The sequence below is a fragment of the Salvelinus fontinalis genome, chromosome 26, assembly GCF_029448725.1.
Source record: "Salvelinus fontinalis isolate EN_2023a chromosome 26, ASM2944872v1, whole genome shotgun sequence".
NCBI lineage: Eukaryota > Metazoa > Chordata > Actinopteri > Salmoniformes > Salmonidae > Salvelinus > Salvelinus fontinalis.
This window is the reverse complement of record NC_074690.1, coordinates 39,700,639-39,723,208: the sequence shown is the minus strand read 5'-3', so window position 1 is coordinate 39,723,208 and position 22,570 is coordinate 39,700,639. Positions and strand designations below refer to the sequence as shown.

The 22,570-nt window shown below is 43.5% G+C and overlaps 1 protein-coding gene across 8 annotated transcripts in view; it reads right to left on the bottom strand.

Annotated features, from left to right (window-relative positions):
- Positions 1-22,570, bottom strand: part of LOC129824322 (receptor-type tyrosine-protein phosphatase S-like) — a 106,346-nt gene that overhangs the window by 30,398 nt on the left and 53,378 nt on the right. For 5 of the 8 annotated variants that reach the window (XM_055883889.1, XM_055883882.1, XM_055883884.1 and 2 more), the window contains exons 6-12: positions 19,147-19,335; positions 7,393-7,503; positions 6,422-6,433; positions 3,469-3,483; positions 1,869-2,138; positions 1,260-1,639; positions 390-591 (exon numbers count right to left, since the gene is read on the bottom strand). In XM_055883889.1, coding sequence (XP_055739864.1) covers positions 390-591; positions 1,260-1,639; positions 1,869-2,138; positions 3,469-3,483; positions 6,422-6,433; positions 7,393-7,503; positions 19,147-19,335 — 1,179 coding nt within the window. The remainder of the gene's footprint in view (positions 1-389; positions 592-1,259; positions 1,640-1,868; positions 2,139-3,468; positions 3,484-6,421; positions 6,434-7,392; positions 7,504-19,146; positions 19,336-22,570) is intronic. The other 3 variants (XM_055883887.1, XM_055883890.1, XM_055883885.1) reach the window with 2 other exon arrangements.

Genomic DNA, 22,570 nt, shown 5'->3' with positions numbered 1-22,570 from the left:
AAGAGAGCAGAGAGGACAAGAGTTAGAATTCACCTCTCTAGCATTCAGTCAATTAGTAGCTTCTAAACTGTTCAATTAATCCTTTGTTTAAACAGACCAGTCTTATTAAGATGGAAGACTGTTACAAGGGAGCCCTGCAGATCTTTATGTTACTAACCTTAAACATTACTGAAGCACTTTGACATGAACCAGGTCAGAAAATAGTGTACGCACGCACGCACGCACGCACGCACGCACGCGCCTACACACACACACACACACACACACACACACACACACACACACACACACACACACACACACACACACACACACACACACACACACACACACACACACACACACACACACACACACACACACACACACACACACACACACACACACACCTCCGGGCAGAACTTTAACATGGACGGAGTCAGAGAAGGGTCCGTCTCCCACAGAGGTGAAGGCCAGTACTCTGACTGTGTATGTCTCAGAGGGTACCAGGCTCTGGATGGTGGTGATGGTGCTGTCCTGGACGTTATGGATCTGCCACAGACTCATGGGCTGAGATGGGTCCATGGTGTAGTACACCCGGTAACCTTTCACCTGGATGGAGAGAGTGAGGGAGGGTAGGAGAGAGAGAGAGAGCGAGAGCGAGAGAGAGTGACAAAGAGAGGGAAAGGGCGAGAGAGAGAGAGAGAGAGAGAGAGAGAGAGAGAGAGAGAGAGAAAGAGAGAGAGAGAGAGAGAGAGAGAAAGAAAGAAAGAAAGAAAGCGAAAGTTAACCTCTCACGTCTGGTCCATGTTGGTTTGTTTGTGTTTGGAAGCTATTATATATTTTGACATCAATGCACATTCCATTATATTGGACCTATGTTGCTAGCTGAGCTAGATAAACATTGCATTAGCTTCAAGGTTGACATGACCGTTATAATTTAATAACTAGATGACCTTTCAACTGACCTCTACCTAAAGCCTAACCATTATAGTGTGTGATTTAAACTGTAATATGTATGTAGCATCATTTGTATTATCTGTTTATGATGCATTGGCCTCATCTTGTTATTGTGATTATTGTTGCTTATGTTGATTCCATTATTCAGCTTGTTATTTTTAGACTGCCCCGGGAATAGATGTTTATCTAGCTAACTATTGCCTATTGCACCTCAGTGTTCTGAGACGTTCAGTATTGTTTGAGAAGTGGATTACTGTGCATTATCCCATCTGCTCTTAATAAAACAACGGATTAATTCACTAATTTCAATTGTATTTCACCTGTCCGTTGGGCTCCTCCGGTTCTTCCCAGCGGACCATGACAGTGTTCTGGGAGATGATCCTAGCCTGGACGTTCCTGGGGGGGCTAGCCGGGGCCTGTTCCCCTGTCCTGGCCTCTACCCGGGTGGACGAGGGGCCCTGGCCGATGCTGTTGAAGGCCGACACCCTAACCTCGTACTCCGTGTTGGGGTAGAGCCCTCCGATGCTGTACCTGGTGGTGGTGATACCGTCCACCGCCTCATACTTGCTGTCCGGTGTCTTGGCCCGGTACTGGATGATGTAATAGGACACCGGGTCGGGGTTACCGGAGTCCCAGGTGATGGTAACGCTGGTGGCGGTCGTCTCTGTGACGATGGGGGTACCGGGAGGCTTGGGAAGAGCTGTGACGATAGAAGCAGATATTTTTTTAACTGTCTTTAATAATGTCTTAAGGCAGATAGGGGGAGACTAGTGTCCCTTACTCTTGGCGGACACCTGCGAGATCATAGGTGGCCCTAACTATCTAATATACATGTTTAATGTGGCTGTTAGGGTTTTAATGGGAGAGAAGAAAGCCAGCGAGCGGGACACAGTGGAAGCACAGTTAGAAAACTAAAGGATGTCCCTTACTCTTAACTGACACCTGTGCGGTGGCCTCTATAATCCCCAGACTGCTCATAGCCACGCAGGTGTAGTTGGCCGACTCTCTCACTCCGTTGAGCTCCAAAACATTGCGTCCCACCGGCATCTCGTCTTCCGGGGTCAGGTCCTCAATACCCAGCATCCATTTGACATAGGGCATGGGCGAGCCCACCGCCACACAGGTGATGTTGACGCTGCCGCCAGGCATGATCTCATGGTTGGCGGGCAGGATGGAGAAACGAGGGGGCACGCGACGCACTGGGAGAGGAGGAAGACAGGGGGAGGATGGGGAGAGGGGAATGAGGAGGGGGAGAGGGAGGGACAGGAGAGGGCGAGAGAGAGAGGGGGTAAGAAAGATACAGAAAGAGAGAACGAAAGAGAGAGAGAGAAAAAGAGAGAGAGAGAGAGCGAGAAAGAGAGAGAGAGGGGTAACAGAAAGGGTAGAATGATCTTCACTGCTTTTACAGAAGTTCTATAAAGGAATATTTCACGTTTAATCAAAACCACATTGGTAGTTTTGAAAAGGCTAATGATTGCAATTGAAATACACAGATTTCATGTTGAGAGACTGCTGACTATCTCAAGTTACATTTCACCCTGCACATGAAACCTATTGTACGACTCTCATGTCTTAGCCACTGTGCAACAACCCATTGTATATTTCACAAGACATCACTTGCTATTCTGGACACATCACTGTAGATGCCAAGCTAGAACACGCCCTCTTCCCCAATCCCTGTTACAAAACAAGATCTACAATACAAATATTGGAGCTCTGGGCTGCACAAAATACCATTGCCATTTTCTCTGAAGAGCTGAGATGAGCAAAATCAAACTGATGTGAAGACCTAAACTAGAGCTGAACTCGCCCTGCAGTGAAGCTCAAGGCTGCTGACTGAAAAAGAGAAACTTCGCCAGAAACTTGAGTGAGAAACTTCAAAGAGACTTCTGTGCCTCCAGGGTGAGTTCTCCACTGCAGACGAGGGCCCTTTAGATACGTGGCGCTGGCCGAGCCGATCAACAAAACCTGCTCTATCAGTCAGACAACATGCACAGAGTGCTCCTGTTAACTGTAATTGTGCTGAATCTGAATCACTAGCTATCTGTCAGGTCTATCTTATATAAGATGCATCGAGAGATAGAGCTCATGGGTCACATGCATTCCTGGACGACTTTATAGAGTTAACTATGCTCATGAAGAACCCGTGGGAGAAGAGAGAGGGGGAAGAAGTGAGAGAGAGCGAGAGAGAGAGAGAGAGAGAGAGAGAGAGAGAGAGAGAGAGAGGGAGGGAGAGTATTGTCTGGTTCCTCTTCCAGACAATGACAATCAATGTGGCAAATCACAGCCTCATTGTACAACCAGAATACCAGATGAACACAGCAATGTTGGAAATAAATAAGCAATGTAAAGAAAGAGTGGATGATGGAGATATAAATAGGTGTCGTCGCAATTACAAGGGTTAACGCGTTGAACACGGTAAATAAGGAAACATCAAGGCATCCATCATGACAGAGAGAGAAAGAGAGAGAGATAAATAGAAAGAGAGATAGGATGTGCATGCTTTTATTAATAAAAAAAAGTATGCACATTTGTCTGTTGATCCTACACACCAGGGTACAGATGGAAATGTCAGAATGCAGAAGAGAGAGAAAGAAGGGCGGGAGATTAGAAGAGAGGGATGCGGACAGAGAGGGTAAGAGGGGAAGGAGAGGATAAGAAAGGGGGGAAAGGACAGAGGGGGAAGAGGAGAAGAAAGGAGGATGGGGGGGCGGGGGAAGAGAAAACACATGGTGCTCTTGAAACTGCTGTTTGGTTCTTCAAAATCAGGCTTTTATTGGTGGATGTCATAGGAATAGAAAACTAGGTACCTCAAGGCTGCAACACAGAGGACTGAAGTACAAAATAGACAGATAGACAATCAGACAGACAGACCAACGACTCTAGATGGGCAGGAGTGGATGCAAGGTGAGGGCAGACAGACAGACTGACAGACAGACAGACAGACAGTATAAATATTGGCTAGCATCAAGACTCAACACTGTATCTGAATCAGCTGTTTGAATCATGTGTTTGACTCACAATACAGGAATCTCCACTCACTCAGTGGGAGTAAAACAGGGGGAAACAGCCTTTATAGAATCACTGGCCTCAGTCTTCGCCCAAATGATTCTCAGCCGATCCATTTCATGTAAAATAGCCATTTTTAGATCCATTAATAAACTTCACCTAGGGTTGAAATATCTTCTCTAGGTTCCATGAATTTCACAGTATTTCTAGTCTTCCACAGATAGAACGCAAACTATTCACCAAAACCAAATACGAATGAACATTTTGGCATCTTCAAATGATTCAATAGTTCAGTAGACATGACCCCATTTCTCCATAACAGTGCCATACATTTGGAGTGATCCTAGAATACCAACAGATACCCAGAATTGGACACCAAAGTTCAAGACAAAAAAAGAGACATTTGAAAAAAAGATGTATAAAAAAAGAGACATTTGTCAACAAAAAAAAAGAGTCAAAAACAATTTCAACTGTTATAACAGATATCAAATCAAAAAGCAGGCAGGCAGGCAGATTCTCTCCAGAGCAAGAACGAGACAGAGACAAACAGGGACAGAGTGACCAGCATGCAGCAGATAAGAGCAACTATCCATACAATCCAGCTTTACCTTTTATATGACAAGACAAAACTCTTAGAGTACGTGTATAATGTTGCCTTTTACGTGTAGTGTACTTATCTAACGACAGCATTTTGCCTAGAAGTTCACTTAAAGTTTGGAGACTGGTCTACAATGTGTCCAATTCAATCTGAAGAAGAGCACATCGATATTTACAGTACGTCAAGTAGGAAAGTAGACTACATCCAGCACTGCAGGTATTAATACAAGAAGACAGTACAATATTCAAGCGCATGCTGAACAGAGAGCATCTGAGATTAGGACAGGCACAAATGATTAACCCTATTCCATTATGTCACCGTGGATAGGGGGGCTTCAATAGTATGTATCATAAACACTAACAGACGTCTATGTGGATGTAGCATCACTAAAACAATGTCGTATTTCATATAACGGAATATACAGTTCATTCGCAAAGGATTCAGATAAAAGATGTATCTCTGGTCAGAATGCTGATGGAAACGCGTATCTCCTAGAAGCTCCGAGTTGTGTTAATAGCGTAGCCTACTATATAGTCCAGGGTGATAGCTGCAATGCAATGATGTATTCTAGTTCCCTCCAGCATCAATAACAGGCTTTCCCACAGGGGACAGTTGATCAGGTTGTGAGACCATAGCAGACGGTGACTGGGAGCTGGGATACTGTTTCAGTAGCACAGCACACTACAGCCCAGTTGGCATTTTCACAAGGTAATCCAGCCTCATCTAATATAGAAGTGGAGAGCTGTTTCATTAATGTGTGCATTGTATGAATGTATATATGGATATAGAGGTGGGTAAATCTTTCATTTCAACTGCCGATCAATGGAGGTCATCAGATCGTTTCATAAGCACGGCAAATGCGCTGTATAGCAGCTGAATAACCATATCATTACATAGGATCTCTGTGTGAATAACACTATACTGGGCATGGACATGATCCACTGAAAGAAACGTTTATGTTTTGTGCAATTAAATACTATTGTACATTTTGTTTACCTGCATATAAACACATATAAACACAGATAATGTACATAAAGAAGTACTGTGGTTGTGTTGTGTCAACCTTTGCTGACCAAACAAGTGTGCAAATAATTATAAGTTACTTTTGTGGCTTACTTCTGTGGCTCTTTAAATGCCACTTAAATAAAGCCTTATTTGACTGCTTCATTTCCCCTAGGGGGATATGAATACCACTCAACCAATCAGAAAACAAGCTACACTGAGTAGGCAAACAAACAGTAGCAGACCAAGAGGACACACAGAGACACAGACACACACTGGCAATGTGACACACAACATGCCGCAAGTGCAGAAGCACGGCAGTGACATAACACAAGCCCACACAGACAGAACAGTACAGCACGGCCGACACAAGACAAGGGACAAGACAATACGGAAATCAATCAATTCAACATACACAAGCACGCGCACACACAAACAAACAGAGCCGCGCACACACAGAGTTACACGGTCAGGGTACAAGGCATGCAAGCGCTGCCACCGCTCTCCCGCCATGCGTAGACAGCCTCCTTTGAATTTCCAATTCCTGGGTCTCCATGGCAACAAGACACTTTCCATGCAGAGAATGTCGCGCGCACGGATGGAAGCAATAACAACGGTCTGCAAACAAGGCCTCACAATGCAATCAATGCAAACGGCTGTGTAGGCAGGTGGCCTCGTTAGAGAGCTCAGGTAAAAGTCTTCGGTCAAAGAAATGTGTTCATCAAATCCAATTTGACACGAGGGTTATTCATCCCTCTGCTCTAGCCGGTTTCAGACCGGTTTTCTCTCTCCTCACTTTAGGAATTCTCCTAACTTTAGGAGTAAATGTGTTATAGAAAGGAAGTAGCGAAGGAAAATAAATGACGCACCAACCTTCTCGTAGCTCTGGGGGATGTAAGGGGGTTGATGTAGAACACAATGACGTGAGGGGGAGAGAGAGAACGGGGAAACACAGAGAGAGTAAAAATGGCCAGCTCAAAGCCTCACTCGCACGCACGCACACACACACACACACACACACACACACACACACACACACACACACACACACACACACACACACACACACACACACACACACACACACACACACACACACACACACTGGTTCTCACAGAACCACAGAACCCACTTAAAATGGAGAATCAGGAACTTCGAATTCAAGGGCTCAAGAGCTTAGAACAGCGAGTCTAGAACCCATAAAACTGAATCCAGAGGTCCCGGTCTCCCTTACCTCAGTCGAGGAACCTAGAATAGGGGTCTTAAACTTCTGGAGGGCCACAGTTTCTGCATTCTTTTTCGTATCTGATTTAGACTTGAGAAACCAATTGTATTCCCTGGCCAATCAGTGCATTAAAGTGGAAGATAGAAGCATAAACCCCGTGGCCCTCAATTTACAATAAAATAAAGAGGGATAGGACAATAGTGATGTCATACTGTAGCAAAGGCCCCCGAATTACACAGTGCAATAATACTTCCTGAAGAATCTGGTCATGTATGACGTCATTGGCCTATCCCTCTTCGTCTACGTCCATTCAGTGGCAGTTATTATAAAATAGAGCACCTTGACGCAACACTGGTGAAAACCCAGTTTAGTCTTGAATATTACCAATCTTAGGTCACCAACTGGTGTTTCACTTGGTGGTTAGGTTTGGTTGTGTTTGGTTAGTAGATGCCAATAGGAAGAAAATAAACAACAAAACAACATGTAAACAAACTAGCACTTAACACCTTGCTACATGTATAGTATAATAGTGACGGCTGTTACATGTGTGTTTGTTAAAGTGGTGTGTGTGTTATAACGCATGTGTGTGAGAGATCTTACACCCGGGGTCAGTTCCTACCTCGCACATACAGGTTGGCTGGGGAAGAGTAGCGTACGCCCTGAGAGTTAGTGGCCACACACTCATACTTCCCCTGGTCGGTCTCTTCACTGTTCTCGATCTGCAGGGCACCTGAAAGACAAAGAGAGAGAGATAGATAGAGCGATTGAGAGAGAGAAAGACAGAGAGAGATAGATGGAGGAGAGAGAGAGAGAAAGAGGAAAAAGAGACATTACAATGGGTTAATTATTGATTCATTCATAAATGAAATGTATTTTTACTCATCAACCCTCGTGCATCACCTAAAACTGATTAAAACTACCATTTAAAATGAGGGATTTTCCATTACTGGTTCATTTCTGCCATGAAAAATCCATGTTCCCCCACAGCAAGCTAAATGAGAGTAGTTAACGATGCACTATAGGAGTCCCTGGGGCACATCTGAAGTCAAACAGAGGACTCAACATGGCAACACTTTAAATCCCCATTTAGCCTTCTCCCCCCCCCTCTGTTTCTCTGCACAATTCACTGAGGTGTATAGCAGCGTTGTACATTATTATGCCCGGCTCCTAAACCATGTTATTATGGCACATTATTATTATTCTTCCATTCGTTTTCTCCTGGAGCATGGTCTGCGGTAAACCCTTCACAATGCTTACAAGGCCCTTATCACAAACTGTGTGTGTTTGAAATGGGGCTAGGGGCTTGGGGCGGAACCACACACAAGAGTGTGCACAAGCAAATAAATCTGCACGCACACGCCAACCACCCCCACCGGACACACACACCTTATCAGAAAAAGTGTGTTAGACATGGAGACAGAGGAGGGACCACAAAAGCAGGGGATTACTTAAGTCTACCGCACAGTGGGGAAAATGAAACAAGACAACGACAAAACAACTCTCTCAGAAACACGCACGCACGCACACACACACACACACACACACACACACACACACACACACACACACACACACACACACACACACACACACACACACACACACACACACACACACACACACACACACACACACACACACACACGCATGCACACACACACACACACACTCAGCTGCTTTCAGACTCACAAAGGCTCATAGCAGTGTGACGGAAAAGCGTACTACAGAATATGACAATAACACAGTGTGGATATGGTACGGTGGGTCTTTCTGTGTAAGACCTGTAACTGTGTATCCGTGTAGAGAGGGGAAGAAAACAAGGAACTAGGTGAGTCACTGAGACACAGTTGCAGATATGCTGTTCAACAACTTGGCTCAGAGGACGGAATACTTAAAATATATATTTTACTTCTGGACAGTGCAGGGGCGGTTCCAGGCATAAGTGACATTGGCGGTCACTTAGGGGCAACCGGTGGTTGTTGTCCTTGATGATATTTTTGGCCTTCCTGTGACATCAGGTGCTGTAGGTGTCCTGGAGGGCAGGTAGTTTGCTCCTGGTGATGCGTTGTGCAGACCGCACCACTCTCTGGAGAGCCCTGCGGTTGTGGGCGGTGCAGTTGCCTTACCAGGTGGTGACGCATCCCGGCAGGATGCTCTCAATTGTGCATTCTTACATAGGTATTCCTCTTGTCCAGATGGGATAGGGCAGTGTACAGTGTGATAGCGATTGCATCGTCTGTGGACCTATTGGGGCGGTAAGCAAATTGGAGTGGGTCTAGGGTGTCAGGTAGGGTGGAGGTGATATGATCCTTGACTAGTCTCTTAAATCACTTCATGATGACAGAAGTGAGTGCTACGGGGCGATAGTCATTTAGTTCAGTTACCTTTGCATTCTTGGGTACAGGAACAATGGTGGCCATCTTTAAGCATGTGGGGACAGCAGACTGGGATAGGGAGAGATTGAATATGTCCGTAAACACACCAGCCAGCTGGTCTGCGCATGCTCTGAGGACGCGGTTAGGGATGCCATCTGCGCCGGCAGCCTTGCGAGGCACTGTGTTATCCTCAAAGCAGGCAAAGAATGTGTTTAGCTTGTCTGGAAGCAAGACATCTGTGTCTCCGACGTGGCTGGTTTTCCTTTTGTAGCCCATGATTGTCTGTAGACCCTGCCACATATGTCTCGTGTCTGAGCCGTTGAATTGCGACTCCACTTTGTCTCTATACTGATGTTTTGCCTGTTTGACTGCCTTGCAGAGGGAATGACTACACTGTTTGTACTCTGCCATATTCCCAGTCATCTTGCCATGTTTAAATGTGATGGTTCGCACTTTCAGTTTTGCGCAAATGCTGCCATCAGTCCACTGTTTCTGATTAGGGTAGGTTTTAATAGTCACAGTGGGTACAACATCTCATATACACTTCTTGATGAAATCAGTAACCGTCTCAGTGTACACGTCAATATTATTCTCGGAAGCTACCCGGAACATATCCCAGTCCGCATGATCAAAACAATCTTGAAGCATGGATTCCGATTTGTCAGACCAGCGTTGAGTAGTTCTTAGCACAGGTACTTCCTGTTTGAGTTTCTGCCTATAGGAAGGGAGGGGCAAAATTTAGTCGTGGTCAGATTTGCTGAAAGGAGGGTGGGGGAGGTCCTTGTCTGAATAACAATGGTTGAGTATTTTTCCAGCGCGAGAACTACAGTCAATATGCTGATAGAATTTAGGTAGCTTTTTCCTCAAATTTGCTTTGTTAAATCCCCAGCTACAATAAATGCAGCCTCAGGATATATGGTTTCCAGTTTGCATAAAGTCCAGTGAAGTTCCTTGAGGGCCGCCGTGGTATCGGCTTGAGGGGGGGATATACGAGGCTGTGACAATAACCGAAGAGAATTCTCTTGGGAGATAATACGGTCGGCATTTGATTGTGCGGTATGCTAGGTCGGGTGAACAAAAGGACTTGAGTTCCTGTATGTTATTACAATTAAACCATGAGTCGGTAATCATGAAACACACACCTCCGCCCTTCTACTATCGGCGCAATGAACTGAGAATCCAGATGGCTGGACCGACTCTGACAGTATATCCCGAGAGAGCCATGTTTCTGTGAAACAGTGTGTTACAATCGCTGATGTCTCTCTGGAAAGAAATCCTTGCCCTGATCTCGTCAACTTTGTTATCCAGGGACTGAACATTAGTGAGTAATATACTCGGAAGCAGTGGGTGGTGTGCGCGCCTCCTAAGTCGGACTAGAAGACCGCTTCGAGTCCCTCTTTTTCGCAGGCGTTGTTTTGGATCTGCCTCTGGAATCAGTTCAATTGCCATGGGTGGTGCGAACAAAGGATCTGCTTCGGGAATGTCGTATTCCTGGTCGTAGTGCTGGTGAGTTACCGCCGCTCTGATATCCAATAGTTCTTCCCGGCTGTATGTAATAACACATAACATTTTCTGGGCTAACAATGTAATAAGAAATAACAAAAAACTGCAAAGTTTCCTATGAACTAGAAGCGAGGCAGCCCTCTTTGTCTGTGCCATCTTTTAGGATATGTAAGTTATAGCAGTTCTAGCATGAGGTAACATGTGGAAAGTGGGCATTCATCACTGGTATTCATGTGAGAAGGTGGATGTGAACCCTGGTCTTTTGCTTGTAGAGTAGAGTTAACATGGACTCAAGTCAACATTTTTTAAAGTTAAATTTAAATCAACTTATTTCAATTCAGAATAGGGCCTAGGGAGAATATTTTTCTGTGAAATTCCACCTTTATTTGTTTCTGTCCTTTATTTAGACAGATTAGAAACAGGAGGAGACAGATGAAAGTGTGACTTGAACCCCCGACTGCTGGGGTAGTAAGATGACACATTTCTTTTGAATTTTCCCCACTGAAGCAGACAGTCAACCATATCAGAAGACACATGTTTAAAGTCAAAATGTGAACTACAAACATTGTGTGGCCAAACTGTTCAGAATTCAGGTGGAGAGAGGGCATTCGTGGCAGGTCATGTCCTCTAGGAAACTCTATGGTCAAGTTAAAAAAGAACAGGCATGTTTCAGGTCTTCACGAACCCAGATAGGTGAGAGCACACCAAACGCTCAGAAGAAACTCTACAAAACAATCCAAGAAAGTAAATGTCAATGAATACGTGCGTACACATATGTTATCACATTGTAGCATTTCGGATGCTAAATGCTAATAGTCCAAGTCAAACAGCCAATTTGATTCATTGATATGTTTTCTTGACGCTACATGCATAGTCACTGCCAATTTAGCCTGCTCTAGTTTTGACCTTCCACACAACGTTTTTTTAATTTTTTTAACACAATATACTTGCGGTGAAGCCACTCAACAACTACATCACATTAGTCATCTAACAGACTCACATGGAGAGCAACACACAGAGGCAACCACATGTTATTGCATCCCACTTTTGACATTCATATTTATATCTTGTTGCTATATTTGCAAAACTTCATCACATAAGCATTTTGCATATTGCTATTGATATGTTTAATAATTGTATATGTATATTGTAACTAATATTATAGAATGTGATAACGTAATTATGCATTCATGTATTCATATCATTATTCCTTGTTAATATTTTCTATTTCTTTGTCTCCCTGCAGAAAAACAAACATACATACTAAGTTACCCACCGGCTGGCCAATCCTAACAAGAATTATAGACTAATGCCAACTGTGAATCATATCATCGGACTTACTTTTATACCTTGATTTAACTTGGCAAGTCAGTTAAGAACAAATTCTTATTTACAATGACGGCCTCGGAACAGTGGGTTAACTGCCTTGTTCAGGGGCAGAACGACAGATTTTTACCTTGTCAGCTCGGGGATTCGATCTAGCAACCTTTCGGTTACTGGTCCAACACTCTAACCACTAGGCTACCTGCCGCCCCGTATTGTGCTTCAATCCATCTGAACAACCTTCCATGCCATGTATCATCATCTGAATATAAAGACTCAGGTCAGAGACATTAGCATAATGGCTAATGGATCGCATTGAGTCCTGGGCTAAACTTTGTATAAGTGCTACTGCTAACATTAGCAGTCATTGCCTGTATCTTTTCCCATAAAATAGAAATATAATGCCATATTTCCGTTGATTTTGAAAAATATTAATATGATTAATACCTCACAGATCTTTGAATTGTCTTACTTTATCAATATAAAAGTGTGAAAGAACTGTTCATGTTTTGTTGTAATTTGAAAATGTGCAAAGAAAATTTTAACATTTGAAGCTTCAAAATCATGTCTTGAAAAAGTAATTATTATCCTGAACAAACGTATTCATTTATATTTTCACAAAACAATCTTTTCTCGTGTCCTTTGTTTAAGCATAATACTGCTCATAACTAAACACACCATATAATAGCAGGGAATATACAAAAAGAGAAGGGATCTAATTCTGCACGACACAGGTTTGGAAAAAGCATCATAGTGTTTAAGAGCTTTAGAGAAAGAGGAAAGGACACCAGAAGAGAAGTAACACTGTTTCCAACCTTTTCCGGGTTAATGCTCCCAGTCTCAGGCAAGGTGTCGCCCAACTTCATTATGTGGCGTTCCAACACACCATGTCACATTTCAGAACACCCCGGGATGAATGTTTCAATAATCTGTCCCAAAACCCTCATAACCATGTGTTTCAATACTGCAGCAAATGTAAGGTTTCATCTTCGTTAAGGTAGTGGCAGCTCAGTTGCCACTAGTTTTAGTGTTACAAAGCACTTCATTTTAACAGGGTAGAGACAGACGGACATACAGTCTGTCAAGACAGCGCAGGAGAGGTGTGATTGATCCAGACACTGTGTGTATGTGGGAGAGAGAGAGAAGGGGGGGAGAGAGAGAGAGACAAAGAGAAAGTGAGAGAGGGAGAGAGAGAGAGAAGAAGGCAAAAGAAGCACAATTGAAATGGATAAAAAACACAACAAAAAAAGATCACAGATGACAACTGGTTTGATGCAGATTGTAAAATTATAAGGAAAAAACTTAGAACACTATCCAACCAAAAGCACAGAGACCCAAATAATGGTGAATTACGCCTTCATTACTGTGAGACTTTAAAACTCTATAAACGTACACTCAGAACCAAAAAAGCACAGTACAACAGCAAGCAGCTGACACTAACTGAGGAGTCCATAAACACAAACAACTTCTGGCAAAATTGGAAAAAAAAAAAAAAATCTAAACAAGAGGAATTAGCGATACAAAATGGTGACATATGGACAACCCATTTTAAAACACTCTACAACACCGTTCAAATTGAAACAAACGCAGAACAACGCCAAAAAAGCATGCGGACCTGATGGCATCCTAAATGAGATGCTCAAACTCACTAGTGCAAAATTTAAATTGGCTATATTAAAATTGATCCTGAGTGTAGGTTATTTCCCTGACATCTGGAATCAAGGACTCATAACCCCAATCTTTAAGAACGGAGACAAATTTGACCCTAACAATTACAGAGGCATTTGTGTGAACAGTAACCTGGGGAAGGTTTTCTGTAGTATTTTCAATGTAAGAGTTCTAAACTTCCTTAATAAGCACAATGTCTTGAGTAAAAGCCAAATTGGATTTATACCAAAACATCGCACAACTGATCATATTTACACCCTGTCCACCAAAATAATACCAAAATATACGCTTGCTTTATCGACTTCCAAAAAGCATTTGATTCTATTTGGCATACAGGACTGTTCTACAAAGTTATTGAAAGTGGTGTAGGGGGTAAAACATATGACATAATTAAATCAATGTATACTGGCAATACGTGCAGCATTAAAACTGGCAAGAAAATAACAGAATTCTTTAAGGGTTGCAATCTGAGCCCTGCACTCTTCAATATTTACATTAACGAATTGGCCACTATTCTAGAAAAATCCTCAGCCCCTGGTGTTAGTCTCCACAATTTAGAGGTTAAATGCCTGCTCTTCGCAGATGACCTATGCCTGCTGTCACCCACAGCACCTGGGCCCTGGCAGTAAAACCCCAAAAATACTAAAATAATGATTTTCCAGAGAAGATCCAGATCTCAGGGAATTAGACCAAAGTTCTCAATTGGTACAAAATATATAGAGTACTGCACACACTACAATTACTTAGGTTTAAAAATAAGCTAAACTGGACACCTTCATGAGGCAGTGAAGGAACTGAGAGTGAAAGCACGCAGGACATTCTACCCCATTAAAAAGCTAATTCAAATTGAAATAAATATTAAAATTTGGCTAAAACTAATTGAATATGTCATTGAACCAATTGCACTTTATGGCAGCGAGGTGTGGGGTCCACATGCAAAACAAGATTTCATCAAATGGGACACACACCCCATTGAAACCCTGCATGCAGAATTCTGTAAGATTCTCCTACATGTCCAGAGGAAAAATATAAACAATGCATGCAGGGCAGAATTAGGCCAATATCCACTAGTAAAACACTATTTAAAAAAGAGCAATTAAGTTTTGGAAACATCTAAAATACAGTGACCCCCTCTCATATCATTACCAAGCCCTGCAATGCCAAGAGCTGAGCAAAGAAAATAGTCCCCTCATCCAGCTGGTCCTGGGGCTGAGTTCACAAACCTGTTCTACTAACACACTGAAGCCTCAGGACCAGAACATCCAATCAATCAGAATAAACCAAATTACAACACAGTCAAAACAAAACTACATAGCTTATTGGGAAACACAAGCACAAACACAAGGCAAAATGCAGTGCTATCTGGCCCTAAATCGACAGTACACTGAGGCTAAATATTTGAACATGGTTACTGATCAAAACCTTAGAAAAACCTTGACGACGTACAGGCTCAGTGAGCACAGCCTTGCCATTGAGAAGGGTAGACACAGGAAAACCTGTCTCCCTGTAGAGGAAAGGCTGTGCAACCACTGCACAACAGCCGAACCTGAGACAGAGCTGCATTTCCTGACAAAATTTAAAAAATATAAAACAATTAGAGAGTGTCATTTTCCCAAATTTGAAACCCTTATTCAAGGTTTTAAAGACTATGAGTGTGTGTGTCTGCGTTTCAGGATCTGTTGTTTCAAAGCGAGTGCTGTAGAGTACTCTCTATCTTCCTCCCTTTCTCCTTCTTTTTTCTCTTTCCCCTGCTCTCCTGCTTGGTTGTTGCACAGATAAGTTATGCCTGTTTTGCGCCGAGCTCTGCTTTGTTCCATGGGGACGGGAGAGCGAGGAGAGAGAACGAGAGAGGGAGGAGGGACGTGAGAGAGAGTTCTGCCTCGTTTGCCTTTCATGTGTCTGCAGGAGAGAGAAGCAAAGAGGTCAGCTGCAGCTAGCAGAGCGGCGAGAGAGCGGGCTCAATAAACACAAACACACGCAGGAATGTACGCGGGAACGTACACACATACATTCCCTAACAAGACAACTCCCCATAGTTTCCAGATTGGTACTGTAACTTCAGCCTCTCTAGATTAGTTGTTGTCCAGGTGTAGATACACTACTCCTGTGGAGGAGTCTCTCTCTCATATGTCTCTCATATCTCTCTCTCTCATATCTCTCTCTCTCTCATATCTCTCTCTCTCTCATATCTCTCATATCTCTCACTCTCATATATCTCATATCTCTCACTCTCATATCTCTCATAACTCTCATATCTCTCATATCTCTCATATCTCTCACTCTCATATCTCATATCTCTCATATCTCTCACTCTCTCATATCTCTCTCTCTCTCTCTATGTCTCTCATGTCTCTCATGTCTCTCTCTCTCTCAATTCAATTCAATTCAATTCAATTTGCTTTATTGGCATGACATAACAATGTACATATTGCCAAAGCTTACTTTGGATATTTACAATATAAAAATAAATAAAAATGAGAATCAAAATTGTCAACGGGACAACAGTAACAACAATAACCAAGGGTCAAAATAACCATAACAATAACAATAAGCATACAGTAGAGGACATGTGCAGGTTGATTGGTCTGTCAGACACTGTCCCTCAACTTATGGAAGGCAGCAATGTCGTGCGCTGCCAACCCACAGCTCGCTGCATCCTCCCCTAACAGGATGGGTAGCCTACTCTCATCAGAGAGGTCTTTCACAGATGGAAACCAACTGAAAATGTAACATGTTTCATGTTAAACTGTAGTTAGTTTGTATCCTGTTTAGTGAATGATTACTGTGAGTATTAACGGAGTTCAGGCCATGAAACTGTGTGTTTGCTCATTTAGAAAGTTTGACCTAATCAGATAAGAGGAAATTGCCTAGGATCAGAGAGCAGGGTCAGGCCCAGAACCGAAGATGGACGGGCTAAACAAAGATGTATAGCTGGGCAGCTGACGCCTACATGGGAAGAGTATAAAATGTGTTGTGAACTTTCTAAATGGATGCACTCAGCTGACTGTATCCTTGGTATTAAGCACTTGAAACTTCTCTTGAGCTTTTGGTCTCAATTCCTTATTGCAAAGAGGTTTCATTAGCATTTTTAACAAAACATTTTCACACACACACACACACACACACACACACACACACACACACACACACACACACACACACACAAACACACACACACACACACACACACACACACACACACACACACACACACACACACACACACACACACACACACACACACACACACACACACAGATTGAAAGAAACGCACAGAGACAGATAACAACATAAATGGGAGTGGTTAAGAATGGTAAGCTATACAGGAAACTAGGGTAGACAAGCCCTGAATATGATTATTTGACTACTCCACGTGTTCACTAAGCTAAGCTGTGTGGTTACAACGATTTAGCTACTCCTAATCTAAAGTGAAATTGGAGGTGGTCTCCAGATTTTATAGAGTTAATCATGTGCTTTCAGTGTCCCTCTCCCATGCCCAAAATTAAATAGGAGAGATGTCTGTCCATCATTACTAATCCGAGAAAAACTTAAAGGTTCACCCCTAAACCAAAGTTTGTTTGGTAATTTCACATGTCAAAAGTGGTCTAATGTCAAACTGAGTCCATATTGCACACCATATGTTGTGTGGATCTCACTTCGTACATTAGGGGCAATTCTGTAGGCCTCAAACCCAAATGAATGAGGAGGATTGGCCTGCAGAGTTCTCCTAATGCGTACGGCAGGACCTACACAACAGATGGTTGTCGAAAATGTACACCACTTTTGAGTTATGAAGACTCTTGACAAACTTTGACTCTTGGACCAGATGCCTCACTACACCTCCTTAGGAGATGATGAATGGATGGATGTGTGTGTGTGTGTGTGTGTGTGTGTGTGTGTGTGGACACTGGAGGGAAGAGAGGGATCAGGGAAAGAGAGAGGGGCCGTAGAGAAGCAGAGAGGGATCTTCAGTGTCTTCAAGGGACTACAATGCAGAGGTTCTCAAAGTTGTTTACTTTTTGACCCATTAAATCAACAAAACCATGTTTCTAGTCACAGCCGTCTCTAGTCAGTTTCTGTGACCCCAAAAGGACTGACTGTGACACATCAGTGGGTCCTGATCCACCATTTGGGAAAGACTGCTTTAACGGTGTAGTGACCGTAAGTAGTCTGAGAGACATACAATAAAAGGGTATGTGCATGGCTATGGTTACAGTAATACTTACTGAGGGCTGTTGACGATTATGGAGAAAAACAAAAAGGACACAAGAAGCAGGTGAGGGATGTGTTATTACCATGTTCTCCATGTGGAATTACCATGTTCTCCATGTGTTATTACCATGTTCTCCATGTGGAATTACCATGTTCTCCATGTGGAATTACCATGTTCTCCATTTGGATTTACCATGTTCTCCATGTGGAATTACCATGTTCTCCATGTGTTATTACCATGTTCTCCATGTGGAATTACCATGTTCTCCATGTGGAATTACCATGTTCTCCATTTGGATTTACCATGTTCTCCATGTGGAATTACCATGTTCTCCATGTGGAATTACCATGTTCTCCATTTGGATTTACCATGTTCTCCATGTGGAATTACCTTGCTTTACACTCTGGTTACATGTGCATAATGCTGTACTACACTACCCATAGTTCTGTGTCTATGATTAAATATTGTTCTGTGTCTACCAACCTGGCATCTATAATTTCTAATACATCATGTTCTTTATGGCAAAAATACTTGGATTAGTGTTTAATAGCCTTTTTGTATAAGTCATATAAGTGCATGTGTACATATCTTTCTCTGCAGACAGCAGGTTATTCATACCATAGTATCCCTTTGCAGAGTAAAAAATGACACAAAACAAACAAACACAAAAAGGCAGAATGGAAAGATCGGGAAGTAAGACAAACTGAAAGACCACAGTCAAACCAGCTTGACATAGAGATGTCAGGACAGGGGAACTGAATGTAGAAAACTAAAGAATCCCTTTTTGTCCTGTCACCCTCCCTCCTCCTTTCTCTCATGTGCCTCCGGAAAGTATTCAGACACCTTCCCTTTTTCCATTTCAGTTTTTTACTTTTAATACATTTGCAATAATTTCAAAAAAACAGTTTTTGCTTTGTCATTATGAGGTATTGTGTGTAGATTGATGAGGGAAAAAATCGATTTAATGCATTTTAGAATAAGGCTGTAACGTAACAAAATATGGAAAAAGTTAAGGGGTCTGCATACATTCCGAATGCACTGTTTGCCAGACATGCATAGATAATACGTCTGGCCTCTCCAGAAACATATATAAAAGGACATTGAACATGAAGAGGGCTTCAAGGAGTGTGCTATGTACATCAGTTCAGATCTAGCTTACTCTGTAGTAGTCCATTGAGAGTTTTTGCAGAAGAACAAACCCCCCCAAAGACATAATGAAGAATCCCATGATTCATATCACTACTGTATTCCTCACCCCTTTCTTTCCCTCCCTCTCTCCCTTCCATCTCACCTGAGCGTAGTTGTTTGATGCGTCCCAGGCTGGACCTGGGTTCTACAGGTAGGAAATCTTTGAACCAGGAGATCTCTGGGTCTGGGATGCCGCTGGCAGCACACAGCATGGTGGCCGTCCTGGTCCTCTCCACCACTTTCAGCTGGGGTCCCATGTCGATGCTGGGGAAACCAAACGGCAACAGATCCTCTGGAGGGTTAGGAATGGGGGAAGGGTGGGATGGAAAGAGGGGAGAAGAGATATTGTTAAGTCCCTTTGATGGCAAGTCATTTTAATTTGTCTCATAAGACAGTTCCACGGAGAATGTGAATTAGAACCATGGAAGGTTGGATGTCTGGTACCAACATGAAAGATAGATTGCAGAACCCCAGTATATCATGCCTTGGTTTGATCAATGTGGTTAACACAAACCTACTACACATAAGCAGTGCTGAGTGTTATGACACCATTCTCTCCATCTAAAATCATTTGGAGTCTCCTCAGAAACACCACATCACACCACACCCACAGATGGTGGCGAGACTCCCAAGCACACTTCAAACTACAATCCCTCTTGATGAATGGTTTCTCTTCGCTAGTCTAGCTGGCTGGTGGTCACTAGATTAGGTCAACTGTGTTGGCAAACAAACAACTGATCCAGTAGGCCTTCAGTCACTAAGCCTGAAATGTCGCTGGTTTGAATCCCCGAGCCGACTTGGTAAAACATTTTTGTGAGGTGCCCTTGAGCAAGGCACTTAAACCTAATTGCTCCTGTAAGTCACTCTGGATAAGAGCGTCTGCTAAATGACTAAAATGTAAAATACCTGGAGCCTGGCCAGCTCATTGCTCCTACATGGCCTGTTGACACACATACATGTATTCCTGTGTTGTTCAGTTGGTAAGGCCAAGGTCATCGGATTCAATTCCCGCAGGGAACATATACACAACCTACGGTAAAATGTACACGCTCACTGTACTGTTAGTCGTTTTTGGAAAAGCCTCTACTAAGTGGCACATATTAAGATGATAGATCATATCCACAGTACAGACAGTGGGCTACCCCCTCCTCCGCTCCTTCCCCAGAGGCCTGGGCAGGTAGAAGGTAGTAGTGTCAGCTCTAATAGCTATGCACAGAAAACACTGGTATCCTCCGTGTTTCTCTGTGCCGTGAGGTGTATAGTAATTATAGCTCTAATAACTATGCACAGGGTTCCTTCTCAGATACAGCAATGTCAATTAGGCAGTCAGATAGCAGGGAGAGGTAGGGCACAGGGGGTAATAACGACTTGTTAGCAGGCTAATTATTAGTGTACAAACGATTAGGAGGAAAGACGTCTGTGACTGTGTCCGACTGCGTTGGGGCTTTGTGTTATTGCCAATGTGTGTGTTCGTGCTAATTTCTATCAAGGTATGGGGAGAAATACACAATGGGACACAATTTGCCCACACACAGATGCATAAGACAGGGCACACACACACACACACACACACACACACACACACACACACACACACACACACACACACACACACACACACACACACACACACACACACACACACACACACACACACACACACTTTCTCTGGTGAATTGGCTTCAGCGCTCTTTGACTGCAGTCCAGATGGCCAGCCACATAATCATCCTTCCATCAGCCCTCCCTCGTTCCTTTCTTCCCCCCTCCTCCTTTCTCTCCCCGTCTCCTCCACCTGACACCCTTCTCCTGCACACACACACACACACACACACACACACACACACACACACACACACACACACACACACACACACACACACACACACACACACACACACACACACACACACACACACACACACACACACACACACACACACACACACACACACACACACACACGTCCATCATGCTAGATATCACTTTTCTCTCCCTTCTGAGATCATTTGTCACCATGACAACCAATGGAGTGTCAAACAGATCCCACTGAACTGGGCTCAGTTCAAATGTGAGTTTCTAACTAATGCAGAGTTTCTAACTAATGCTTTCTAACAAATGTAACTATGGGCAAAACAGTCTGATTTAATACCAGGAATATGATCAAGCTGTTATTTCTTATCTCAACGGTTCCCCCTGCCAGCCATCCAGTAGTGTGTCACTGTAACATCTGTCTTCACCTGACTGTATCGCCTTCTCCTCAGAGATAGTCTGCAGAGACTGTCAGATAGGCCCAACTCAGGAGAAAAGAACAGGAGGAGACAGAAATAGGATGAAGAGAAGAGATGAGAATGGACGAGAGGAGGACTGAGGAGATGGGCAGGTGTGGAAGTAAGAGAGGGGGAGAGGAGGGAAAGGAGTGGGAAGAGAGGAGACAGGGGAATAGAGGGATGGGGAGGGGAATAGAACATGAGAAAAATAAATGAGACGAGACCCAAGTAGACTCAGTAAAAATCATTTCCACGTCAGATGCCCTGTCACCACCATTGTCTGGGTTCTGACTATATGCTGGCCAGCTGTCCAGAGGACACCCGTTTGAGGGGGGATGCAAAACGAGCCGCAACACCCCCGGCTCTATCTGATCAATACTAATAACCTGGCTGAATGGACACTAGCGATACCTCCATCGACAGGAGGGAGAAAATTATAGAAAGGAGAGAGAAAGGGATTGAATGGCAGGTCGGGAGGCAAGGCCCTCCGAGGAGGAAAAGAGAGAGAGAGGCAGAAAGTGTGGAAGGGGGAGGGGTTGAGAGAAAGAGAGGGAGAGAGGGAGAGAGAGAGGCTCACAGGGGTGAGGGAGAGAAAGGAAGAGAGAAAAAGTGTAACATTTGAAATGTTATACTACATTTTTAACAGCTAATAATATAATATTTTAAATGTCCTTATTCTCTTCAAACATTTTGTCTGTAATGTTTACTCTTAATGTCCGATTGTTTTTGTCTTTCTTTTGTTTAATTCGCTTTGTTGGCTTTTGTCGTTTTTTCGTTCGTTTTTTCCCACTTGCTTTGTAAACACGTTTCGCATGCCAATAAAGCCCCTTTGAATTGAATTGAGAATGAGATAGGCATACAGGGGGCTTTCCATCACCTCAGGGTCTATTCTGCTGGCTGCTTGCTGCTGCATGGTGTAACTGATTGTTTATGAGACCAGACCACTGCAGTAGAGCACAGAGACAGAGCTTTTATGTATTCCTCTCTGCTCGCTGTCATTAGATGTACAGCATATGAGCTCTCCACATTATACATGGGTGTCACGCCTACTCCCGCTCCTCCCCTCCAGCGCTCGACGTCTCCGGAATACTAACCACCGGTCCTGGATCCATCATTACGCACACCTGGCATCAATCATTATGCGCACCTGCACATCGTCATGAGGCACACCTGGACTCCATTACCTAACTTATTACCTCCCCTATATCTGGCACTCCCTTAGGTTCCTTCCCCAGTCAGTATTATTTATGTGTTTCATGT